Source organism: Arvicola amphibius, chromosome 10 (assembly GCF_903992535.2).
Source record: "Arvicola amphibius chromosome 10, mArvAmp1.2, whole genome shotgun sequence".
NCBI lineage: Eukaryota > Metazoa > Chordata > Mammalia > Rodentia > Cricetidae > Arvicola > Arvicola amphibius.
The window spans coordinates 92622863-92643721 of NC_052056.1; the positions used below are offsets into that span (position 1 = coordinate 92622863).

A 20859-nucleotide genomic window follows, 5' to 3' on the forward strand; every position below is an offset into this window, starting at 1 on the left:
GGTCACGGTGCTCTGTCACAACATCGGAAAAGTAGCTAGGACAGGACCTCGATTGAGAAAATGTCCCCACCAGACTGGCCTGTAGCTAAGTCTGTGGGGCATCTTCTTAACGAATGGTATGGGAAGATCTAGCTTACTGGGGACAGGGTCACTCCTGGGCAGGTAATCCTTGTGTGTGTAAGAGAGAAGGGCTGAGCAAACCACGGGGAGCAAGCCACCAAGCAGCACCGCTCCATGGCTTCTGCTCCAGTTCCTGCCCTGATTCTCAGCGGCGGACCGTGATGTGAAACGGACCGTGATGTGAAACCGTAAGCTGCAAGAAGCCCTTTTCTTCCCAAGTTGCTCATGCTGTTTTATTACAGCAATAGAAAACCTACGATACCTGCAGATTTAAAAAACAGGCTTGTGTATGGTGTATGTGTGTGCCTGTGTATGAATGTGTGTGTGGAAGTCAGGGGACAAACTCGGGTGTTATTCTGTAGGGACACGGTCCACCTCCTTCAAATCCAGCCCCTAGAAAGCACCCCCCCCCCCACCTCTGTTGACCCTTCACAGTTGAGAGCCAAGTCAGAACCCACTCCTGTCCCCAGGGTGTCCAAGACAGAAGCAGGCGACAGCAGGAGTCCTGTACCTCAGTCACAAGCTTTATTGTCCAAACAAGGACTGCCACACTTCCACAATTCCACTGGAGAAGGGGTGGGGAGGGGACGGCTGAGCCACAGTTGTGTGGTCACACCGGGTAGGCTGAGGGGGCCTTCAAAGGCCAGTGCTTGTGAGGAAATGGCTTCTTGCACACCTCCCAGGTGCAAGCCCACTCCGGGGTGGGGCTCAGCCCCTTTTGGTCCCTACTGTGGGAGCCTTTGGCTATTAGTTCCTAATCCGTGAGCTGCCCGATTGTGCTGAAAAGAGCAATATTTGGCTCTGCAGTTAGGCCACTAAAGCGTCAACTCTAGGCTCTAGGCTGCTTGTTGTTAAAGGCGAGCGCTACCCAAAGCAGAAAGGAGGGTGGAGATGCTAATTCGACGCCTCCCGACAGGCGAGCATGAGCGCCACCTGCTGGTCCCCAGGGGTGCTCATGGAGGCCACCTGGGCCATCCTTATAACTTATCATAGCGGTCACCCCCTGTGGTCCCACCCTGGGAAGACAGGAGCAGAGCCCTCTGTGGGTTGCTGGAGTCTTTGGAGGAACATGGCAGGGGTTCCCAGAAATAAAGGGAACCAGATCTATTTCTCTCCCCCCAGCAAAACACCATGTGAATGCTTTGTTTACGGAGTCTTGTACCTGTTCCAGCTTGACTCCAAGCCCCAAGCCAGGCCTGGCTCAAGGTCAGGAGGGGAGGAGGAAGGTCTGCGTGCTCACCTAATACTGTAGCTGTCTGCTCAATGCTTTCTGGGCAGCAGGTGGGGTAAGTATGCATACTAGCCTGGTGTTGAGGAAGGAGGAGCCTGTCAATCCCCAAATCTCCCCTGGCTAAAGAGGCCCAAGAGACCTTGTACCAATGTGTAAAAGAGTCAAGAATGCCCTTCCTAGTTTCTGAAGACTGAAGCCCTTCTCAGTGTGTAGGTGTCCAAGCAGGGGCCCTGCACCACTTCTCAGAGGCCTGCAAGAGACCTGGGGACACCAGAAGGGAAGGGAGGCAGGCAAGTACCCAGGTGCCCAGACAAGACTCAGAGCAGCCTGCTGTAGCCAAGAGAGGCCTAATTGGATCACTCCAGCCTCTGCAAAGTCCAGAAGCGCCTTGGGACAAGAGAGGTTGTCTGGGGCCAGGCCCAGCTGTACCGCGCTCTGTGGAAGGCCGTGTCTGTGGGAGCCTCCTGGTCCGGCAGGGGGTTCAGGTGGGAACTGTCCACAGCGGTGAGGACAATACAAACACAGTCTCATCTCCAAAGAGATAGTTCTGGCTCCTGCCTGGAGGTGGAGCCGCAGATGGGAAGCCCGGCGGGGCTCTGGTGGGAATGGGGCTGGTTCATGGCGTCCCTGGGTCAGTGTTTGTCCTAGAGAGAACAAGGGTTTGATCATCAACAGTCTTGAGGTATGAATGGGCAGATGAGGGAGGGACAGGGGGAAGAGAGCATGCAGGGTAGGGGAATACCATGTGTCAAGGCCCTGTGGCAGGAAAAGCCTGGATTCTATAAGGAGACCCAAGAACCTTTGTGGAGAATGGATCTCAAGAAATAAGAAGCAAGCTGGGTGATGGCAGCTGTCTCGAAAAAACCAAATAAATAAATAAGTTAAATTATATATATAAAAAAGAGAAAGAAACATGAAGCAGACCCTAAACTTCAGTCTCCACATCTGGAAGTGATAAGGACCATATTTCTTACAAGGTTGCTGGGAAAACAAACCTTCTCGTGGTCTAGACAACAGTTCCTAGGGTGGCAGCTGCTCTGCCACCCCAATGCTGCCAGCTGTGCTGCCCTCAGCTACCTGGCGAAGGACAGCCTTCAAGGTCCTCGTTCCCAAGCCCAACCCTTGTTAAATGCAGAAGGTCAAGGAGTAGCTGAGTTTGTCTTCATTCCAGCCTCACCTACCCAGGGTCATACAACTATCTGGGGACAAAGATGCTCCTAGACTAGGGGCTACGTCCATCATGGATGCTTGCAATAATCTGGGTGAATAATCTGGGGGAAAGGTGAGAAACTGGAACACTCTGTCTCTTCCAAAACCAAGGGCTGGGGATGTGGTTAGCAGTACAGCGCTTGCCTAGAATCCCCCAGTGAGGGGCTGGGGTGTGGCTCAGTGGTAGAGCCCCTGCCTAGAATCCCCCAGTGAGGGGCTGGGGTGTGGCTCAGCAGTGGAGCACCTGCCTAGAATCCCCCCCGTGAGGGGCTGGGGTGTGACTCAGTGGTAGAGCCCCTGCCTAGAATCCTCCAGTGAGGGACTGTGGTGTGGCTCAGTGGTAGAGCCCCTGCCTAGAATCCCCCAGTGAGGGACTGTGGTGTGGCTCAGTGGTAGAGCCCCTGCCTAGAGTCCCCCAGTGAGGGGCTGGGGTGTGGCTCAGTGGTAGAGCCCCTGCCTAGAATCCTCCAGTGAGGGGCTGGGGATCAATGCTAGGGCCCTGGTTCTATTCCCAGAACCACAGGGAGAAAAAAAGAAAGAAAAGCAGGACCATTCCTTGATAGGATAGACTAGTACTAGAATCTTCCTAAGCAAGCAATCCCCTGCTGTTACAGGGCACACACACACACACACACACACACACAGTGTTCTTGTTCCTTTGTGTACTTAATGACTTTCAAGAATCTTTTCAGAGGCCTGCTGGCTTGGGCGACCTAGAGAGACTGCTGGCGCACTTACCTCCTGTTTGTGGGCCTTGTCTGGCTGGTGGATACCGTTGGCAGAACCGGAATTGCTGATGGTCTGTGAAGGAAGGGAGGGAGGGATGGGGAGGGGGAGGCACCACTGAGCAGTTGGCCAGGATGCAGTTCCACATGTAACCACAAGGGGGAGCGGGGTCCCCAGTGGGACCAACGAGGCTCAGAGCCTAAGCCTTGTAGCAGGACCGGGCTGCTTGCTTCCTTTTCAGATTTAGATTCTTAGGATGGGACCACCCTCCTCATACTCGGGGATGGGGGGGGGTTTCCAAAGTTTGGTCAATCTCCTCTCTCAGATTGGGGTCCCCAGGATGGAGCTGCCTCCCATTTGGGGCTGGGGTTCTCGGACTCGGCCACCCTCCCACGACGGGGGCTTCCTGAGGCTGCAGCCCCGGATGTGTGCTCACCGGAGTCCTGTCTGAGCCCCTCAGAGCCTCCACCAGCCTCTCCACCTGTTGGGCCTGGTCCAGTGCGTCCCGCAGGGCATCCTCCGTGCTCACCAACTGGTGCTGCAGTCGCAGTAGCTCGGGCGCTGACGCTGGGTCAATGAGGGAGTAGCGTCTCTGCTCTGACAGGGACTTCTCCTTGTCCTGGAAGGGTGGAGGTGCGGGCGCGTGACCTGCCTGGGTGGGTGCTAACTGGTCCCACCTCCCTTTTGAGTGGAGCCTGGGTTTTACAGGGACCTCCCTTATAACATCTCCAAGCCCTAGACTCTAAAACCTCCCCCTTCAGCCTTACCCGAGCTGCCCCTTCCAAGTTCCACAGACTCAGCTACACCCAGTGCTCCTCTCTCACTCCCAAGTCCATGTGACGCTCCTCCCATCTCTCCCCGGCCCCTTACACGTGTCTCTTCTCTCCTCGCCACGATTTATGATGGTCAGTGTCCACATATGATACTCTGTCCTCCCATTAAAGCATCCTCCCAAGATGCACCTGGCCGGCCCAGCCTCCCCACTCCTCTCACCCCAGCCTGAGACTTCAGGCCTAGCTCTGAGCATCTATGCAAACCTCACTGTGGACCAGGACTCAGGCTCTTCATATGGCTTCCAGCTTATCACTGTTTTCCCTGAAGGACCAGGGCTGGTCTGTCGGGAGCCCCAGGGTACAAATACAAACTCCCCTCTACCTGTACCTCATATGGAAAGTCCACCAGCATAGGCTCCTCCTTCCTCCTGTGTCACAGAGCCACACAGGCCACAAGTACCCCGGAGTACACGTGTGCGCTGACACCTAAGCAGGCTAGACACAGGACCTGAATGCTGTCAGGGCATCTGGGCCTGACAGCCGCCATTCCTAGGACCCATGAAACCAGATGAACCCCATATGCCTAAAGAGCTCCTTTGTTTCCTGGGACAGGGTCTCATGTAGACCAGGCTAGCACAGAGCTTGCTATGTAGCTGAGGATAGCCTTAAACGACACCTCCCCAATACTGGGATCACAATCATAGGACACTCCATTTGGTTTTATATAGTGCTGGGGATAGAACCTAGGACTTCAAGCACCGAACAGCATCCCCAGCTCCCTGAATGTTCTTTACTGTTCCACCTTCCTTCCTGCCCCACGGATTCCTCCAGGGCCAGAAACGGCAGATCTAATCCCTGTACTCCAAAGTGCTGGGGTAAAGAAGCTCCCACCCTCCTTGGTCTACCCAATTCATACACCAAAGACGGCCAGAGATGGCCGGGGATCAAGCTTGCTGAAACGCCAATCAAAAAGGGAAGGGGGGTGGTCCTAATTCTGTCCTGTGTTGCCAATATCACCACCTGTCTCCATCCCCACCCTGGACAATTCAGCTCGAAGCCAAGTCGTTTTTACGGAAGAAACTCCAGCATCCTCTGACTGAACCTCTCGTCTCTTTGCCGAGACGGCCAACAACCCCACACAGCACTGAATAAGGAGCCCAGCCCCTGGTTTCTGGTTGCTTACCTCACCGCATGGATGTTTTCTGCCCTCCACACATGACTGACTTTTGCTCGTCTGGCTCTGGTCAGACCAGGCTGTGTGTGAGTGTGTGAGCATCTCTAGCTATGATGTACAAAAAGGGGCTACTAGGGACCCTCCAATTACAATGTGCTTGGGATCCCAGAGGACTGAATTTTCAGCCCCTCTGTAACTCTGGAAGGTCACTGTGGGGCTCCTTGGCCCGGCAACCCCTTTGCCTCCACGTACCAGCCCCGTCAGCTTTTCACGCAGGCTCCGGATGTCATCCTTCAGTTTTTGTTCCTTTATCCGCCATTCTGCCTTGTGCACCTCACGGCTCAGGTCTCTCTCGGGCCCTGGGGAGTGGCGATTGGCTTCTAACAGCAACACCCTCAGCTCATTCAGACTCCTGGGTGGGCAGACAGTCAGAGAACCAGGGCTTCAGTGCTGTACCTCACCCCCTTGTACAATGTAGTGTAAATCAGGTGCCTGGAGGCCTGGTACCACCAGGGGGCGCCAGCCACAGGCAATGGTGCATCAGAGACTAGCACGGAAGAGGGTAGTGGGTCTGCCACACCCAAGAGGGGCCTTTGGATGCAGGATGATCAAGAGGACTTGGCTTGTTTGGTTTTTAAAAAGGTTTATTTGTTTTTGTTTTATGTGTAAAAGTGTTTGGTCTTCATGTACGTCTGTGGACCATGTGCATACTTGGTAACCCCAGGGGCCAGAAGACCGTGTTGGATTCCCCCTGGAATTGGAGGTACAGATGTTTGGAGCCACCATGTAGGTGCTGGGAAGCAGCTATCTCCCCAGTCTCAGAACTTTTTTCCTGTTTTGTTTTGACAGAATCTCATGTAGCCTGGGCTGGCCTCCAATTCTCTACGGAGCACCTTGAATTCCTGACCCTCCTGCCTTCCCCTCCCAGATTTGATAACCACAGCCACGGGCCATTATGTCTGGTGTATGCGGTGCTGGGCATGGAATCCAGACGTCGTGTCTGCCAGTCAGGATTGCTACCAACGGAGTCACATCCCTTAGCCCTTAGATTCCCTTAGATTCGGTAATCTCTCGAATATCGGGATCACATGTGACACCATTGTGCTGGGTGTTACCAATCTGAGGTTAGAAGTAAATGAGAAAAGTATTCAAAGTCAGAGGAGGGCTGGTGGGACGGCTCAGTGGGTAAAGGCACTTGCCGCCAAGTTTGAGGACCTCGGTTCAATCCCCTGGGGCCCACACAGTGGAAGGAGAGATCTAACTCCTGACGGTTGCTTTCTGGACTTCACACCTATTCTGTGGCATACACAACCTCCCATAGGCAAATAAAAAATAAATAAATAAATGCAATTTAAAAAAAAAAAAGAAACAGGAGCCAGGCAGTGGTGGCACACACCTATAATTCCAGCACTTGGGAGGCAGAGGTAGACAGATCTCTGTGACGTTGAAGACAGCCTGGTCTACAGAGTGAGTTCCAGGACAGCCAAGGCTACACAGAGAGAAACCCTGTCTTGAAAAAAAAAAAAAGAAAGAAAGAAAAAGAAAAAACAAAACAAAACAAATGACAAACCTGAAAAACGCTTACATTAGATGAGCTGGGCATGGTGGCTCACCTCTATAATCCTAACACGTGGGGAGCTGAGGCAGGAGGATTAGGGAGTTCAAGGCAGGCCTGGGGTATGCAGAGAGGCCGTATATGAAAAAACAGAAACAAAAGCCAGAGCTGGAGAAACGGCTCCGTGGTTAGAACACTGGCTGATCTTTCAGACGACCTGAGTTTGATTCTCAGTTCCACCTGTAACTCCAGATCCAGATCTGATGCCCCCTCCCCTCAGCTTCCACAGGCACCTGCATACACACGGTGCACATTCAGACACACACACTAAAGTTCCGAGTAAACTTAATTATTTTACAAGTGGAGAGACATTCGCAAGACCACAACGTGAGGGGGGCACTCATCTTTCTCATACGTTAGGCTCTCGGAGGGGCTGGAGAGATTACTCAGTGGTTAGAGCACCTATTACTCCCGCAGAAGAGCCGAGTTCCATTCCCAGAACACACGTGTCAGCTCACAACCTTCTGTTACCTCAGTTTCCTGGGATCTGATGTCCTCTTCTGGCCTCTGTGAGCATCAGGCACCCATGGGGTACACAGACATACATGCAGGCAAAACACTCACATACATAAAATAAAGACATCTAAAAAAACAGTCAGGTGGTGGAGGCGGCATTCCCCTTTGATCCCAGCATTCGAGAGGCAGAGACAGGTGGATCTCTGTGAGTTCTAGGCCAGCCTGGTCTACAGAGTGAGATCCAGGACAGCCAGGGCCACACAGAGAAACCCTGACTCAAAAAAACAAAAAACAAAAAGAAAAAAATAAAGAAGGAAGGAAGAAGGAAGAAAAGCAACAGTCTTTGCAGCCTCATTGCAACTGAGCGGAGCCACTCACCGCTCCTTCCGCAGCAACTCTTGGCTAATGTGGACCAGCTGGCCAGAGGCATCATGGGTCTTCCGAGACACAGCTTCCAGCTCTGCCTCTAGACGCCTCTTCTCCTTCAGGACAGACTCCATCTTCTTCTCTCCTGATTTGCACTTGTTCTCCAGGGCTGGCGGAAGCCACAGAGAAAGGAGAAAGTTCAGACACAAATGGGAACTGGGGCTGTGGCTCAGTGGGTAGAGTGCTGGCTCCAGCACATCAGAGGCCCTGGGTTCGAGTCCCAGCACTGCCTACACTGGAGTGTAGCATACACTGGCCTATGATGCAAACACTTCAGATATGGAAACAGGAGGAGGATCAGGAATTCAAGGCCAGTCTGGGAAAACCAGGGTTTCAGGAGACCCCCACTGCATCTCAAACACCAATGAGAGGCTGGTCTAGCCAGAGTGGTCACCCTAAGATGCAGGCGGTGCCAAACATTGTGCACAGGTTTTTAATTCCAACACTGGGGAGGCTGAGGCAGGAGGATCACTGGTTACATAGTGAGTTTCAGATCAGCCTAGGATAGAGAGACCCTGTCCCATACAACAACAAGAGTAGTCAAGGCCTCGCAAGCATGACGCCCTGGGTCCACCCCCAGCACCACTTAAACCAGGCGTGGAAGCACACATGGGTCCCCTCAGCACCTGGGAGGCAGAAGGAGGGTTAGCACTTCAAGGCCATTCTCAGCTATGTTGGGAATTCAGGATCTGCTATAACTACATGAGACTCTGCCTCAAAAAAGAAGGGAAAGAAAAGAAGGGGAGGGGCTGGAGAGATGGCTCAGAGGTTAAGAGCACTGACTGTTCTTCCAGAGGTTCTGAATTCAATTCTCAGCAACCACATGATGGCTCACAACCATCTGTAATAAGATCTGGTGCCCTTTTCTGGCCTGCAGGGACACATGCAAGTAGAATGCTGTACACGTAATTAAGAAATAAATCTTAAAAAAAGGAAAAGAAAAGAAAGGAAGAAAGGGAAGAAAAAAAGGAGGTAGCGTCTAAGTTAGTACTGACTCCCAATTGGACACAGTCTAGAGTCAACCAAAAAGAGCATTGCAACTGAGTTACTCTCTTTATCAGGCTGGTCTGTGGGTCTGTGAATGTGTATTCTTCTGATTGTTAATTGATACAAGTGGGTCCAGCCCACTGTAGGCAGCACCATTCCCTAGACAGATAGTCCAGCCCACTGTGGGCGCACCATTCCCTAGACAGATAGTCCAGCCCACTGTGGGCACACCATTCCCTGGACAGGTGGTCCTGGGCTGTATCACAAAGCTAACAACACACAAGGCATCTACCAAGCCAGTAAGCAACTTTCCTGTGGTTTCTACTTTATGCTCCTGCTTGAGTTTCTGCCCTGACTTCCTTCAGTGATAGACTGTGACTTGATAAGCCCAGCTCACCCAAGCCAGCATCCCTGGCTCTGTAGGGTGGGGATGTACAGTCACTATGGCTGTTTTCACACTGCTATCCAGACAAAGGAAAAGCTGAGGCTATTGGGAGAGTCTACAGTCCAATTACCTTTCTCAAGACCTGTGAGGCCAGGTAAATGTAACCAGGACTGGAAGAAAAGTGGGGTAGGAACCAGGCCCCGGGAGTTAGCGGGGTGTTCCTAGAGCAATGCCAAGGGCACTCTGAACCAGTGAGTTCCACAGTCAGAATTCTAGACTTCCGACCTCTCCCAGGCCCTTTGTATACTTTGCTTATGGCTGTGGCCCAGACTCTATATTTTATTTCATCTCTTTTATATTTTATTTCTTTTAAGACTGTTTTATGTAGCCCAGGCTAGCCCCGAAATTTCAACACAGCCTTGAATGTTCTGATCCTCCTGCCTCTACCTCCTGAGTGCTGGGATTACAGGTGTGTGGCACCATGCCAGGTTTCTTGCAGTCCCTCCTACCTTTCCTGGGGACCAGGGGCTGCGTGGAAGAGGCCTGTGAGACTCAAGTCTTCAAGAAGGCCATGGACAAGACCTGGTGGGTCCTAGGCGCATGAACTCAGTTCCATATATGTGATTGCTCAGCAGAGCCCAGGTATGGATCTCAAGGAGACAGCCCAGCCCAGCTGGACCTCAGAGCCGCAGAGCCAGCCTCCACTAAGCCCCAACATCCGGCCCTAGGGAAGGAGACTTACCACTTACTTGGGCCCTGAGCATGTCCATCTGGGATGTCAAGGCTGCTACCTCTTTGTCTCTCTTGTTCAGTTTGTCCTGCAGGCCTAGAAGAGGAAGAAAAGACAGGGACCCATGAATACCCAAGGGTCACTAGTGTGGGCAAGGGGTGACCCTCCTAGGGGCCACACTCTTGTGTCAAAGATCTCTTCTAACCGCCTGATCACCCACTCAGGAGAAGATGATCCAATACCCTGTGGTTCAGGGAACATGAATCTCCATCTCCTTGGCTTCCTCAAGCCAAAGGATTCGAACTAGTGAAGTAAGGATGGTGGCTGTAGAACCATCACAACAATCCTGTACGGGATTGCTTCCCAAACCACCAGGAAGATGCGTTGGAGCCTATGGACGGTTCTCAAGTTCGTTTGTTTATCACCTAGCTCTTTTGCATAGCCCAGGCTGGCCTCAAATGTATGACACAGCTGAGGATAACCTTGAACTTCTCATTCTCTTGCTTCCATTTCCAAAGGATCACAGACACACATCACCAAGCTGTTTTATGTGGTGCTGGGGGCATAACCAGGGCTGCACACATGCCAAACAAGCACCCCACCGAGCCACACCCTCAGCTGCAACATATACCTACTTTTCTTGAAATAGCATCCTGATACACAGCCCAGGCTAGATCTGGTCTCATGAGAAGACCATCTTACAGATTTTTTTTTTTGAGACAGGGTTTCTCTGTAGCTTTGGAGCCTGTCCTGGAGCTAGCTCTTATAGACCAGGCTGGCCTCAAACTCACAGAGATCCACCTGCCTCTGCCTCCCGAGTGCTGGGATTAAAAGTGTTCACCACCACTGCCTGGCACAATTATTTTTTGAGACAGGGCCTCCACATGTAACCCATGCTAGCCTTGAATTCATGGCAGCCTTGCCCCAGCCTCCCTAATGCTGGGATTGTAAGTGTGTGCCACTGTGCCTGGCTAGTTTACATCTAATTTTTAAAAGATAAGGTAAAAACCAAACAAATGTCAAGGGGCAGCAGTAGGCAGAGAGGCATCTGTTGTCTGCAATCCCACCTTACTTACTGCATCCCAGCTTTCCAGAGCGAACCGTCACCAAGGTCAGAGCGGCTCACCACAGGGAGGCCGACGCTCCGCGAGTCACAATTTTAGCATACATTCTCCAGTTTCCCATCTCTGTATATCCCAGACATGGACGGTCCTTCAGTTCTTGTTTACAAATTCCACTTATTTATCTTATTGTGTAGATGTGTGTGTGTGTGTGTGCGTGCTCACAGCTCATAGGTGGAGCAACTTGCAGGCCAGAGAGCAAACTTCAAAAGTAGATTCTCTCCTGCCAACCACGTGCCAGCCAGGGAATCGAACTTAACTCCTCAGGCTTGGCGAGTATCTTTACCTGCAGGGCCACCTCACAGGCCCATGGGAAGGTGGCTTATGAGATACCAAGACACCTGTTCCTTCCCTGGTTCTGGAGGGGTGACTGCACACAGCAGGTGGCTCAATGAGGAGCTGATGACAGACCTTGTGACTGAGCTCCAAGGAGGCCTCCAGGGGTCTTTCCACAAAGCCTGGATTCCCGCCCAAGGCTACTTACCCTCCACAGTCTCTTTCATGCGAATCTTCTCCTCAGAAAGGTCATTGGGCTCGATCACCTGAAAGGACAGTTCAGTAAGAGGACACACTTGCCACCCTACCCAAGACGGTTCTTACACCTCAGCTTATGAGAAGAAACCTTGCGGATGCAGGGACCCAGTATGCCAGCAGAGGGCGCAGACATACTTGGATTCTTCTGAGAAAAGAAAAGCCCAGGTTGGCTTCCAAGTCCCTTGAAGGATTCCCCTGCAGCCCCAGATCCACTATTTTGGAGAGTGAGGAACAGAGGATGGACCTTAGAACCTTTTCCTTATTAGGCAGGTGCCCTAAGCCACGCCCCCAGCCCCTCACTGGGGGATTCTAGGCAGATGCTCTACCACTGAGCCACACTCAAGCCCCACACTGGGGGATTCTAGGCAGGGGCTCTACAGCTGAGTCCCATCCCCAACCCTTTTAAATTTCTCATTTTCACCATTGACTCATTAGATTGTATAAACTGGCTTTCGACTCTCTCTGTAGCCTCAAACTTGCGACCCTCCTACCTCAGTCTCCTCAGGTATTATGTATTGGTCTGGTGTAGATAGCTCCTTGATTAAACAGGTTTATTACAATAAATTGGTGCCTCTTTTCTTGAGATCTGCCTTGGGAATCTTTCCAGTCATCCCTAGGAACCCGGTCTTGATGCTCCAATCATAAACTAAGCACTGACTGCATACAGCAGAGCCCAGGGCCGGCTCCTCCAGGGACACCCTTACACTGCATTCTACCCAGCGCTTATTTAATAGTAAACTCGGAGTCAAGGAAGAAAAAGTTGATTGAAAAAGAAAAATTGGGGATCTGGGTAGATGATTCAATTGGTAAAGTACTTCCCTTGAAATCAGGACTTGAGTTTGGGACCCAGAAGCCACATAAAGAACCTGGGCACAGCCGGGTATGGTGACACACACTTTCAATCCCACCCCTGGGAAGCAGAGGCCTGCCGGTGCTAGATGGACAGCCAGCCAGCCTAGCCTACCTCCAGGCCAGGTAAATGGGTCAAAAACAAAGTAGATAGCAGCCAAGGTTGACCTCCGGCCTCCACACACGCACACGTGTGTATGCGCACACACCTGAGCATGCGCACAGAGACACATATCCGCAAAGTGTAAGCATAGCTCTTGAGAGGTAAAGGCAGAGGACTGGGAACTTAGGGTTATCCTCAGCCACAGATGAGTCTGTAAGTTTGAGGCTAGCCTGAGACAAACAAACAAATAAGAAATGTCTCTTCCTGGGAGAAAGGCTACAGACAACTGATTCCCTAAACGGCACACTGCAGAGAGAGACCGTGCCTCTCTATGAAGAACCAAACAGGGTCGTCTCAGACCACGCTGCTCCCAATGATCACCATGGCTCTGAGGGAGATGAAAAGGCCCCCTTTGAACCCCCTTTCGGCTAGCTCTGAGCACAAGGGAAATGCTCCCCACGCAGCACACAGAGGCCCCACCTTCCCAGCCCCTCCCCATCGGAGCCCCAGAGGAGCAAAGTGCAGCCTACATGGCTGTGCTGGGCAGAGCACAGGGACTCCACGGCTTGGAGTCTATTCTCAGCCACCAGAAGCTTTTCCCGCAGCTGCTCTCCCTCCCTCTGCAGCATCTCGAAATCCAACATCTTCTTCTCGGCCAGGGAGATCTGTTCTTTGAGGAACTCGATGGCCCGAGTCTGGCCACGGTACTCCAGGTCCAGCCCCTCCAGCTCCTGCACGCGCAGCTGGGCGTCGCGACACTGGTCCTGGGCCTCCTGGAGCTCCAGCCGGTGCTGGCTGGCCTGCTCCTCCAGTTGCGCCCTCCAGTGCTGCTGCAGCCCGGCCAACTCCTCCTGAGCCTCCTGCAGCTTCTGCCGCAGGCCCTCCTTCTCCTTCCCGAGCATGGCTGTCTCCAAGTCGTGCTTGGCCTGCAGGTTGCCTAATTCCAGCTGGTGTTCCATCTTGATGCCCTCTACCAGCGCCTTCAGCTCCCCGATCTCCTTCTGCTGAGCGCCGGGGCCAGAGTTCAGCGTGGCTTTCAGGTCCTCCAGGGACTTCTGGTGATCGGAGGCCAGGGAGTCCAGCTTGGATTTCCAGTTGTCCATGAGCCCCATGTTCTCGCTGGTGGCCTGCTGGACCTTGGCTTTGAGGTCTGCCACCTCCTGTGCGTACTTCTCGTTGGCCGTCCGGAGCTTGTCCACCTCAGCCTGGTAAGTCTTTAGCATCTTCTCATACTTGTCCTGGAGCAGGGTGCTGTCTCGCTGGTGCTCTTTGCTAGCCGACAGCAGTCGCTCTCGCAGCCGCAGGGTCTCGGCGGCCTCAGGGTGGTCCTGGGGTGGTGGGCCCGACTGCAGGAGACACTGCTGCAGCTCTTCGATCTCACCGCGCCGCAGGCTCAGCTCCTCTTCTAGCTGCAGCACCCGAGACTTCTCGGCCACTGTGGTGAGCTAGCGTGAGAGAAAGGGAGACGGGTCAGTGGCCCAGGCTGAGCGTAGTAGACACACAAGCCCTGACGGAGGGGAGTCAGATGACGGGAAGGTGCCTATTCCTACCTAGGTACTGGCTTTTCTCCAGGACCCTACTGGACCCTGAATGATAGGGTGAAGCACAAAGCCTTGTTGCTCAGGTGACTTAGAACCCATAAGTGCATGAGAGAAGTTTGAGGTTAGAACTTTCTAGAAGCCAATGCTATAGGTGCATGCCTGTCTCAACAGTCTTCCTGCCTCCACTTTCCAAAGGCTGGGATTGCAGGTATGTGCCACTATGCCCAGCTGGAGAGACTTTCTCTGACTTGCAGTCTGGCTGAGCCTGTCTAGAGGGCGCTAATCCATCTAGTGAGTTTCTCCGCAAATGGCATTCTGGCACACAAAGCGCATAGGGCATTTGATCACCAGGCAAAGGCCAGTGTACATACGAATGTGTCTCCAGCCGCCCACGTGCCCTGCATGGCGCTATGGCCACCAAGCAGAAACGGAGCCCTTGCCTCAAGCCTGCCTGTAAGGAAGTTTTCCTGATCAATGCTTGCTGTTTGGTCAAACTCCTCCCCGTAGAGCTATCGCTGGGTTGGACAGCTGTATGGACACATGTACAGTGCATGTACAACAGGTGTGGAAGGGTCAGCTGGGTCTCGAGTGTGGGACACAGAACCACACCCTCGGATTGATGGGACCATTGTCCCAAATGTAGCTTCTCAGGGCCTCCCTGACACACTTATGGCTACGTTCAGACTTGGAGACTGACATAGTTCTATTCTTTGGGAATATCCCAACTTACGAAAAGCCCCACTGCTTGAGCCCCAGAGATTCTCCAGGTTGGCCCTCTGCTGCCACCCTAAGACTCTCTAGGCTAGAGTACCCTGTATCTGCATTGCTATCTCTGACCTCCAAGGCAGCTCTGACAAGGAAGCCCGTGTCCACCTGAGACCGCTAAGACCACTCCCAGAAGGCTTCTTTGTCGCGATGGACAGAAAGGAGGCTCAGGGGAAGGTCTCAGAGAGATGCCTCGGTTCAAGGAGTCATAAACTTGGGAGCAATCCCAGAGAACCAATACCCCCTTCCCAAAGAGCCACAGTGGGCCTGACTCAAATCTCAACTTCCGTCCCAAAGGGGAGCACAGAAGGAAATTCTAAAAAGGGAGAGCGGCCATCGCGATGGCTGAGGAAATGATAACAGGCAAGAGGGGTATCGAGGGGCCGAGGTGACGGCCAGGTGGGTGGCGGTGGCGGGCGCGTTTTACCCTGTTATCCGCTAATTCTCTGAGCAGCCGCTCGGCCTGCGCCTTCTCCAATAGCAGGCTCTGCTCCAACTCCCCAATGCGCGCGTGCTCCAGCTGGGTCTGGGTCTGCTCCACCCAGAGGGAGGGGAAGGGATGGCAGGGCAGACAAGGAAGGCAGGGGTGTGGGGAGGAGGGCACAGGGAACAGGAAGCCGGAGAAAGAAAGAATGGGAGTGAGAGAGAAAAGGAGAAGGAGAAAGAGAGAAAGAGAGGAGGCGTCATCTTCAGCGAACAAGACTGTGAAAACAGATCAATGAGCCGGAATCTCTTGGGGGGAAGAGAGAGAAGATCTCAGAAGTGGGGTGCGTGGGGGGCTGGGTGCCCTCCCCTCATGGTAACATAGCCGTGATTATATTCAAAGCAGAGGAGGCTGTGGGAACCATCCCTTACCAGCCTCTGGCGATGCCGTGGCAATGGCTTCCCGAATTTCCTCTCCTGACTCTCAAGTCCTGCCCTTTCCTGCTGCCGCTTTGGGAGCCTGTGGGCTTTTTTAAGGGTCTTCTCCCTCCCCACCCCGAAACAGGGTTTCTCTGAGTAACAGTCCTGGCTGTCCTTGAACTCATTTTGTAGACTAGGCTGGCCTCAAATGCACAGAGTTCCGCCTACCTCTAAGTCCCGGGATCAAACAAGTGTGCCACCACCACCCAGCCTTTTCTTTCTTTTTTGCTAATTACATTTTATTGATTCATTTAGTGCATGCGTGTGCGAGCGTGCACATATACACATGCCACGGTGCACATGAGGGCAGTTTGAGTTCTCACCTTCCACTATGTGGGTCCCGGGGATCAAACTCAGGCTGTCAGTTTGGGCAGCAAGCCCCTTTACCTGCTGGGCCATCTTGCCAGCCCTTCCTGTCTTGTCAACTCTGGCTGGCCTTGAATGCCCTACATACACCTCTGCCTCCTGAGTGCTGGGACTAAAGGCACACACCACCGCACCTGCTTTCTTTTTGGTCTTTCGAAGCAGGGTTTTACTACACAGCCAATCAAGTGCTGTCTTTACGTGTAGGCGCGTGCCTTTACTTCCAGCTTTAAGTCTTAGCTATAGCCTCCTCAGAGAGGATGAAATAATGATCCCAGGACTTCAAGACACCCAGGCCTGTATTCAAGGGGGGAAAACCTTACAGATCACGGTTTCCCAAATCATCTTGACTTTGCTGTTTAGTTTGGTTGGTTTTTTGAGACAGGGGCTCACTATGTTGTCAAGGCTGACCCCTCACTTCCCAAGTATGAAAACTGTACCAAGCCCAGCTTGGTTTAGAACTCAGTATGTAATCCAGAATGCCCTTGAACCTACAATCCTTCTGCCTCAGCCTCCTTAGTGCTGGGATAAGAGGTACCCGCCAGTGGTGATCCCTGCCTAACGGAACTCACGCCATCTTGATTCTCCTCAGCAGACCTCCTAGGTGGGGACTGGGCTAACACCCACTGCCCTTCCTGGAGCCTAGCTTAGCCGGCATCCCTCCTCCTCCTCCCTGTCCCCCAGGCTCTGCAGAGGATGCCTGGTCTCTGTGAAGGACAAGGGCATTCTTGTCCCCCTCTTTACAACACCCGTTTCATTAGAGAACAAAGCACGACATTCTCTGGGTGGCACAGGGTTGGCATTCGGGTGGCCCGTGATGGATTTTTGCAAGTCAGCGGGGAGGTGGGGAAGGACACGCACCCTGGGGTACTCCTAGGAGACCAGAATGGAAACCAGGTTTGTCTCGGGAGAGTGGGGAGGGTGCAACTCACCCTTAGGGAAGCACAGGTTAAAGCGACATCTCCCCCACCCCCACAACCCTGCAGCAAGTCTGAAGGGGTGGGCGGGGCTTAGACATCAGGGATAATATTCAGATGCCAGGAAGAAGTGGCCAGCCATGGAGACTGGAAGATTGGAACCTAATACCAGCCACTCAGGAAAAGAAAGGGGAGAGGGAGGCCTAACGAGCAATAATGAGTTTAGTCACGAGAGTCACGAGGACAGTAAAGGATGGGGTGACCTGGCCCGAGGGGATCAAGTGTTCTCTTTAGGACAGGGTTCAGGCTTTCAATTTTGACTTTGGTGTGTGTGTGTGTGTGTGTGTGTGTGTGTGTGTGTGTGTGTGTGTGTGTGTGTGTGCGTGCGTGCGTGTGTGTGTGTGTGTGTGTGTGTGTGTGTAGACCAGAGGTGGATACCAGGATTTAACCAATCTCCACCCTGTTTTCGGAGGGCAGGGTCTTGTTGACACTGGAGCTCACCGGCTAGGCCAGCCAGCTTGTCTCCAGGGATCCTGTCTCTAGTTCCTCAGCCATGGGGTTAGACATGTGCCATGCCAGTTTCTAAGGAGAGTGCTAGGGATCCAAACTCTGTTGATTGTCCTCATCGTGGGCCCCTAACTAGGGGGTCCTACATAAGTCCTGCTGAGTCATGCCCCTAATGTCCCTAGGCCCTATGGATTTCTAGGTAAGTTATTTACTGCTGAGTCAAACCCCCAGCCCTTGGTTTTGACTTAGTCTTTTTTCTATTTATGTATTTATTTTCATGTGTGTAAGTGTATCGCCTGCATGTATGTATAATACCATGTATGTGCAGTGCCCTTGGAGGCTAAAAGGTATCAGACGCCCTGGAACTGGAGTTACAGATGGTTGTGAGCCACCATGTGGGTGCTAGGAGCAGAATTCAGGTCCTCTGCAATAATAGCAAGTTCTCTTAACCACCCAGATTTTTGTCTGTTTGTGTTTTTTATTTTTTTTTTTTGAGACAGGATTTCTCTATGTAGCCCTGGCTGTCCTGGAACTCACTCTATAGAAGCAGGCTGGCCTCCAACTCACAGATATCCACCTGCCTCTGCCTCCCGAGTGCTGGGATTAAAGATGTGTACTGCCACCACTCAGCTAATTTTGATTTTTTTTTTTCAAAAAAAAATGAAAAAAAGTGTGTGTGTGTGTGTGTGTGTGTGTTCATGGGTGTACATGTAGGTCCCCATGGAGGTCAGAAGACTGCGCTACAACCCTTGGAGCTGGTGGTAAGGAAACTGTGAGCCACCTGGGAACCGAACCCCAGGTTCTCTGGAAGTGTAGTGAGTGCTCCTAACCACTGAGCCATCTCTAAAGCCTCTGGGTTTGTCTTTTAAGATGGGTGGGGAAAACAGCATGGATGTTTGCAGGCTGAGGCAGGAGAATTCTAAGTCCCAGGCCTGCCTGGGCCATCTTGAAAAAACCCAAACCAAACCAAGTGTGCGTGGGGGGATATGTTGGACTTTAGCACGGTTCACACTCTGGTTGCTCCAAATATCATCACAATTTCGTCTTCAGAGTAAAAAAAAAAATCAAAACTGGATGCCACAGCCCTTCTGGCTAAACTGGCTATACACCGTTTGCCCTGTCCCCCTTCCTCGATGCCCGTGCCAGACTACTGGCAGTCCTGGGACCCACCAGATTCTCTCCAGGGGCTAACTGGGTGGTAATGTCTGGCAGGCTGGAACAGGGAGCAGATGTAGTAAGAGACCAGACAGACAGGCGGCAGACAGACTGGCTGACCAGGGTCACCAAGGGTCTGCTAGCACCTGGCACCACCCTGGCTGGCTCTAGTTCCTTGAACTGCCGGCCCGGGGCGGTGTGATGTGTGCATTTCCCTGCCTGAGCCTCTGTTGATGGGAGCAGGTGGAGGGGGCTCAGATCTGGCAGCCCCTGCACCCCATAAGCCCACCCATCTGTCCTCTGCAGGGGGACTGCTGCCCGTCAGATAAGCCGGACACAACCACCTGTCCTGTCCCTTTGTAACAAAAACACAATCATAACGGCTTCGGGATGGCTAAGGATGTTGGTCTTTTCCCGTTCTTCCTTCCTCCCTCCCTCCCTCCCTCCCTCCCTCCCTCCCTCCCTCCCTCCCTCCCTCCCTCCCTCCCTCCCTATCTTCCTTCTTGGCTCTCATTTATCCATTTATCCCAGGTTGCCCTCAAGCCCAGAGCATAGCTGAGGCTGGCCTTGAACTCCTGACTTCCTGCTTCTACTTCCTAACGCCTGGGATTACAGGTGTGTGCCATCATGTCCAATTTTTATCGTTGTTTAAAAGACAGAGTCTTACTATGTCGTCCTGCCTGTCTTAGACCAGATTGGACCACACAGACCAGACCAGCCTTGAATTTGCCATGTAGCCAAAGATGACTGTAACGTCTATTCCCTGGCCTCTACCTCCCTATGCTACCATGCTGAGATTTGAACCCCAGGCCTCACAGATGCTAAGTATGCACTCTACAGACTGAGTTACAGCTCCAGCTCCTTTTTACTGTTTTCCTGACAGGGTCTTGCTAAGAAGCGCAGACTGATTTGGACTTGGTATGTAGCCCAGGCTAGCCCTGAACTTACAATCATGCTTCTCAGCTGCCCTAGAAAGCTAGGGTGCCACCAAGCCCAGACCAATCTGGAACCCAGAAATGACCTATGGCTGGGCCTTCTAAGGTCCTTCAGGGACCTGGGAATTAGTCACGCATGCAGACCACTGGATTTAAACAAGCCCCACAGGGATGGACACTTGTTCCTGACGGCCTGTAATGGACCTCGACCATGGAGGAAGCTGAGGGCTGCCAAAGGGAAGTGTATATAGGAGGCAAAATGGAGAGGGTACAGGCTGAACCAGAACCCAGCAATCGCCATCTCTGGTGCCCACACTTGTTAGCTGGTTAGAGCACTGGGATAGTCTCAACTTTCTTGAGCTCTGGTGCTTTTTTCCTCCCCTTCATGTAGCCCAGGCTAGCCTTAAACTCACTAGCTAGCGGAGGATGACCTCGAATTCAGCTCCTGAGTGCTCTGCAAGCACTCCGCCAACGGAGACACAGCCCCAGCAGGCGAGCTCTGGTTCTCTCATCTGTAAATTCTGTGCTCCCAACTGCTCCTAGCCAGGCCTGTGTCTATGACCCTGGGAGTCCGGCTCCTATGTTGTTAGGTAAAAGCCTAAAACATCAGTAACCTCGTCTGTCCCGACTCTACCTTCAACCAACAGTGCAGTGTCCTCTGGATTCCTGGAACACAGCTATGCCCATTTCTGACACTAGATGTCCTAAGAACGCCCCTCCTCTACTCTTCCACGGAGGGGGCCTTTGACTCTTCCCCATTTTTCTTTTGAGTCACCCAGGCCTCTCCAAGGAGGTCTGGGCTTGCTGCCTGAATGCCAAGGTCGTTTCTCATGGCAAGGACTGGGCCTACAGTGCCAAGTGAGCAGAGGAGGACAGCATCTGTTACCTCTAGGTCTCCTTTGGTGATGGATTCTTCTTCCACCCGGAACTGTAGGTCCTCCACCTTCCTGTGGGCAGGAAAAGAGGCGGAGGTAGTAGTGGGCTTTCATGGTCAAGGATATAGTGCACATACGCATACACGCACAAATACCTGTGCGTGCGCGCGCGCGCGCACACACACACACCATCAAACCGTGGCTTCCTACACTCAGATACATATGCTATGTACAAGCTCAAGCAATTTTTTTTCATTCAAAATGAGGCATCGTGGGGGCTGTGTTCACCAAGAGCCTCGATGCGGGTCCCAGCATTGTGTAACGTCGCTTTATGGCCTCCTCCGTTGCCTTATAGGTATGCCTCAGCTGTCACCTAGCCCCGTTTGTAATGGCGGTATGAGCTAGTGCTGTGTCCTGCTCTGGGCTCATTTGGTATGTGTTCAGGTGAACATGTGTCCC

At 52.6% G+C, this 20859-nt stretch overlaps 1 protein-coding gene across 1 annotated transcript in view; it reads right to left on the minus strand.

Moving 5' to 3' along the window:
- Nucleotides 1-631: 631 nt before the first annotated feature.
- The window catches only part of Clip2 (CAP-Gly domain containing linker protein 2), a 58208-nt gene continuing 37980 nt past the window's right edge, over nt 632-20859 (minus strand). The window contains exons 8-16 of the mRNA XM_038345570.1: nt 20412-20472; nt 12970-13884; nt 11438-11495; nt 9845-9928; nt 7683-7839; nt 5486-5645; nt 3723-3905; nt 3299-3361; nt 632-1995 (exon numbers count right to left, since the gene is read on the minus strand). Coding sequence (XP_038201498.1) covers nt 1984-1995; nt 3299-3361; nt 3723-3905; nt 5486-5645; nt 7683-7839; nt 9845-9928; nt 11438-11495; nt 12970-13884; nt 20412-20472 — 1693 coding nt within the window. The 3' untranslated portion in view covers nt 632-1983. The remainder of the gene's footprint in view (nt 1996-3298; nt 3362-3722; nt 3906-5485; nt 5646-7682; nt 7840-9844; nt 9929-11437; nt 11496-12969; nt 13885-20411; nt 20473-20859) is intronic.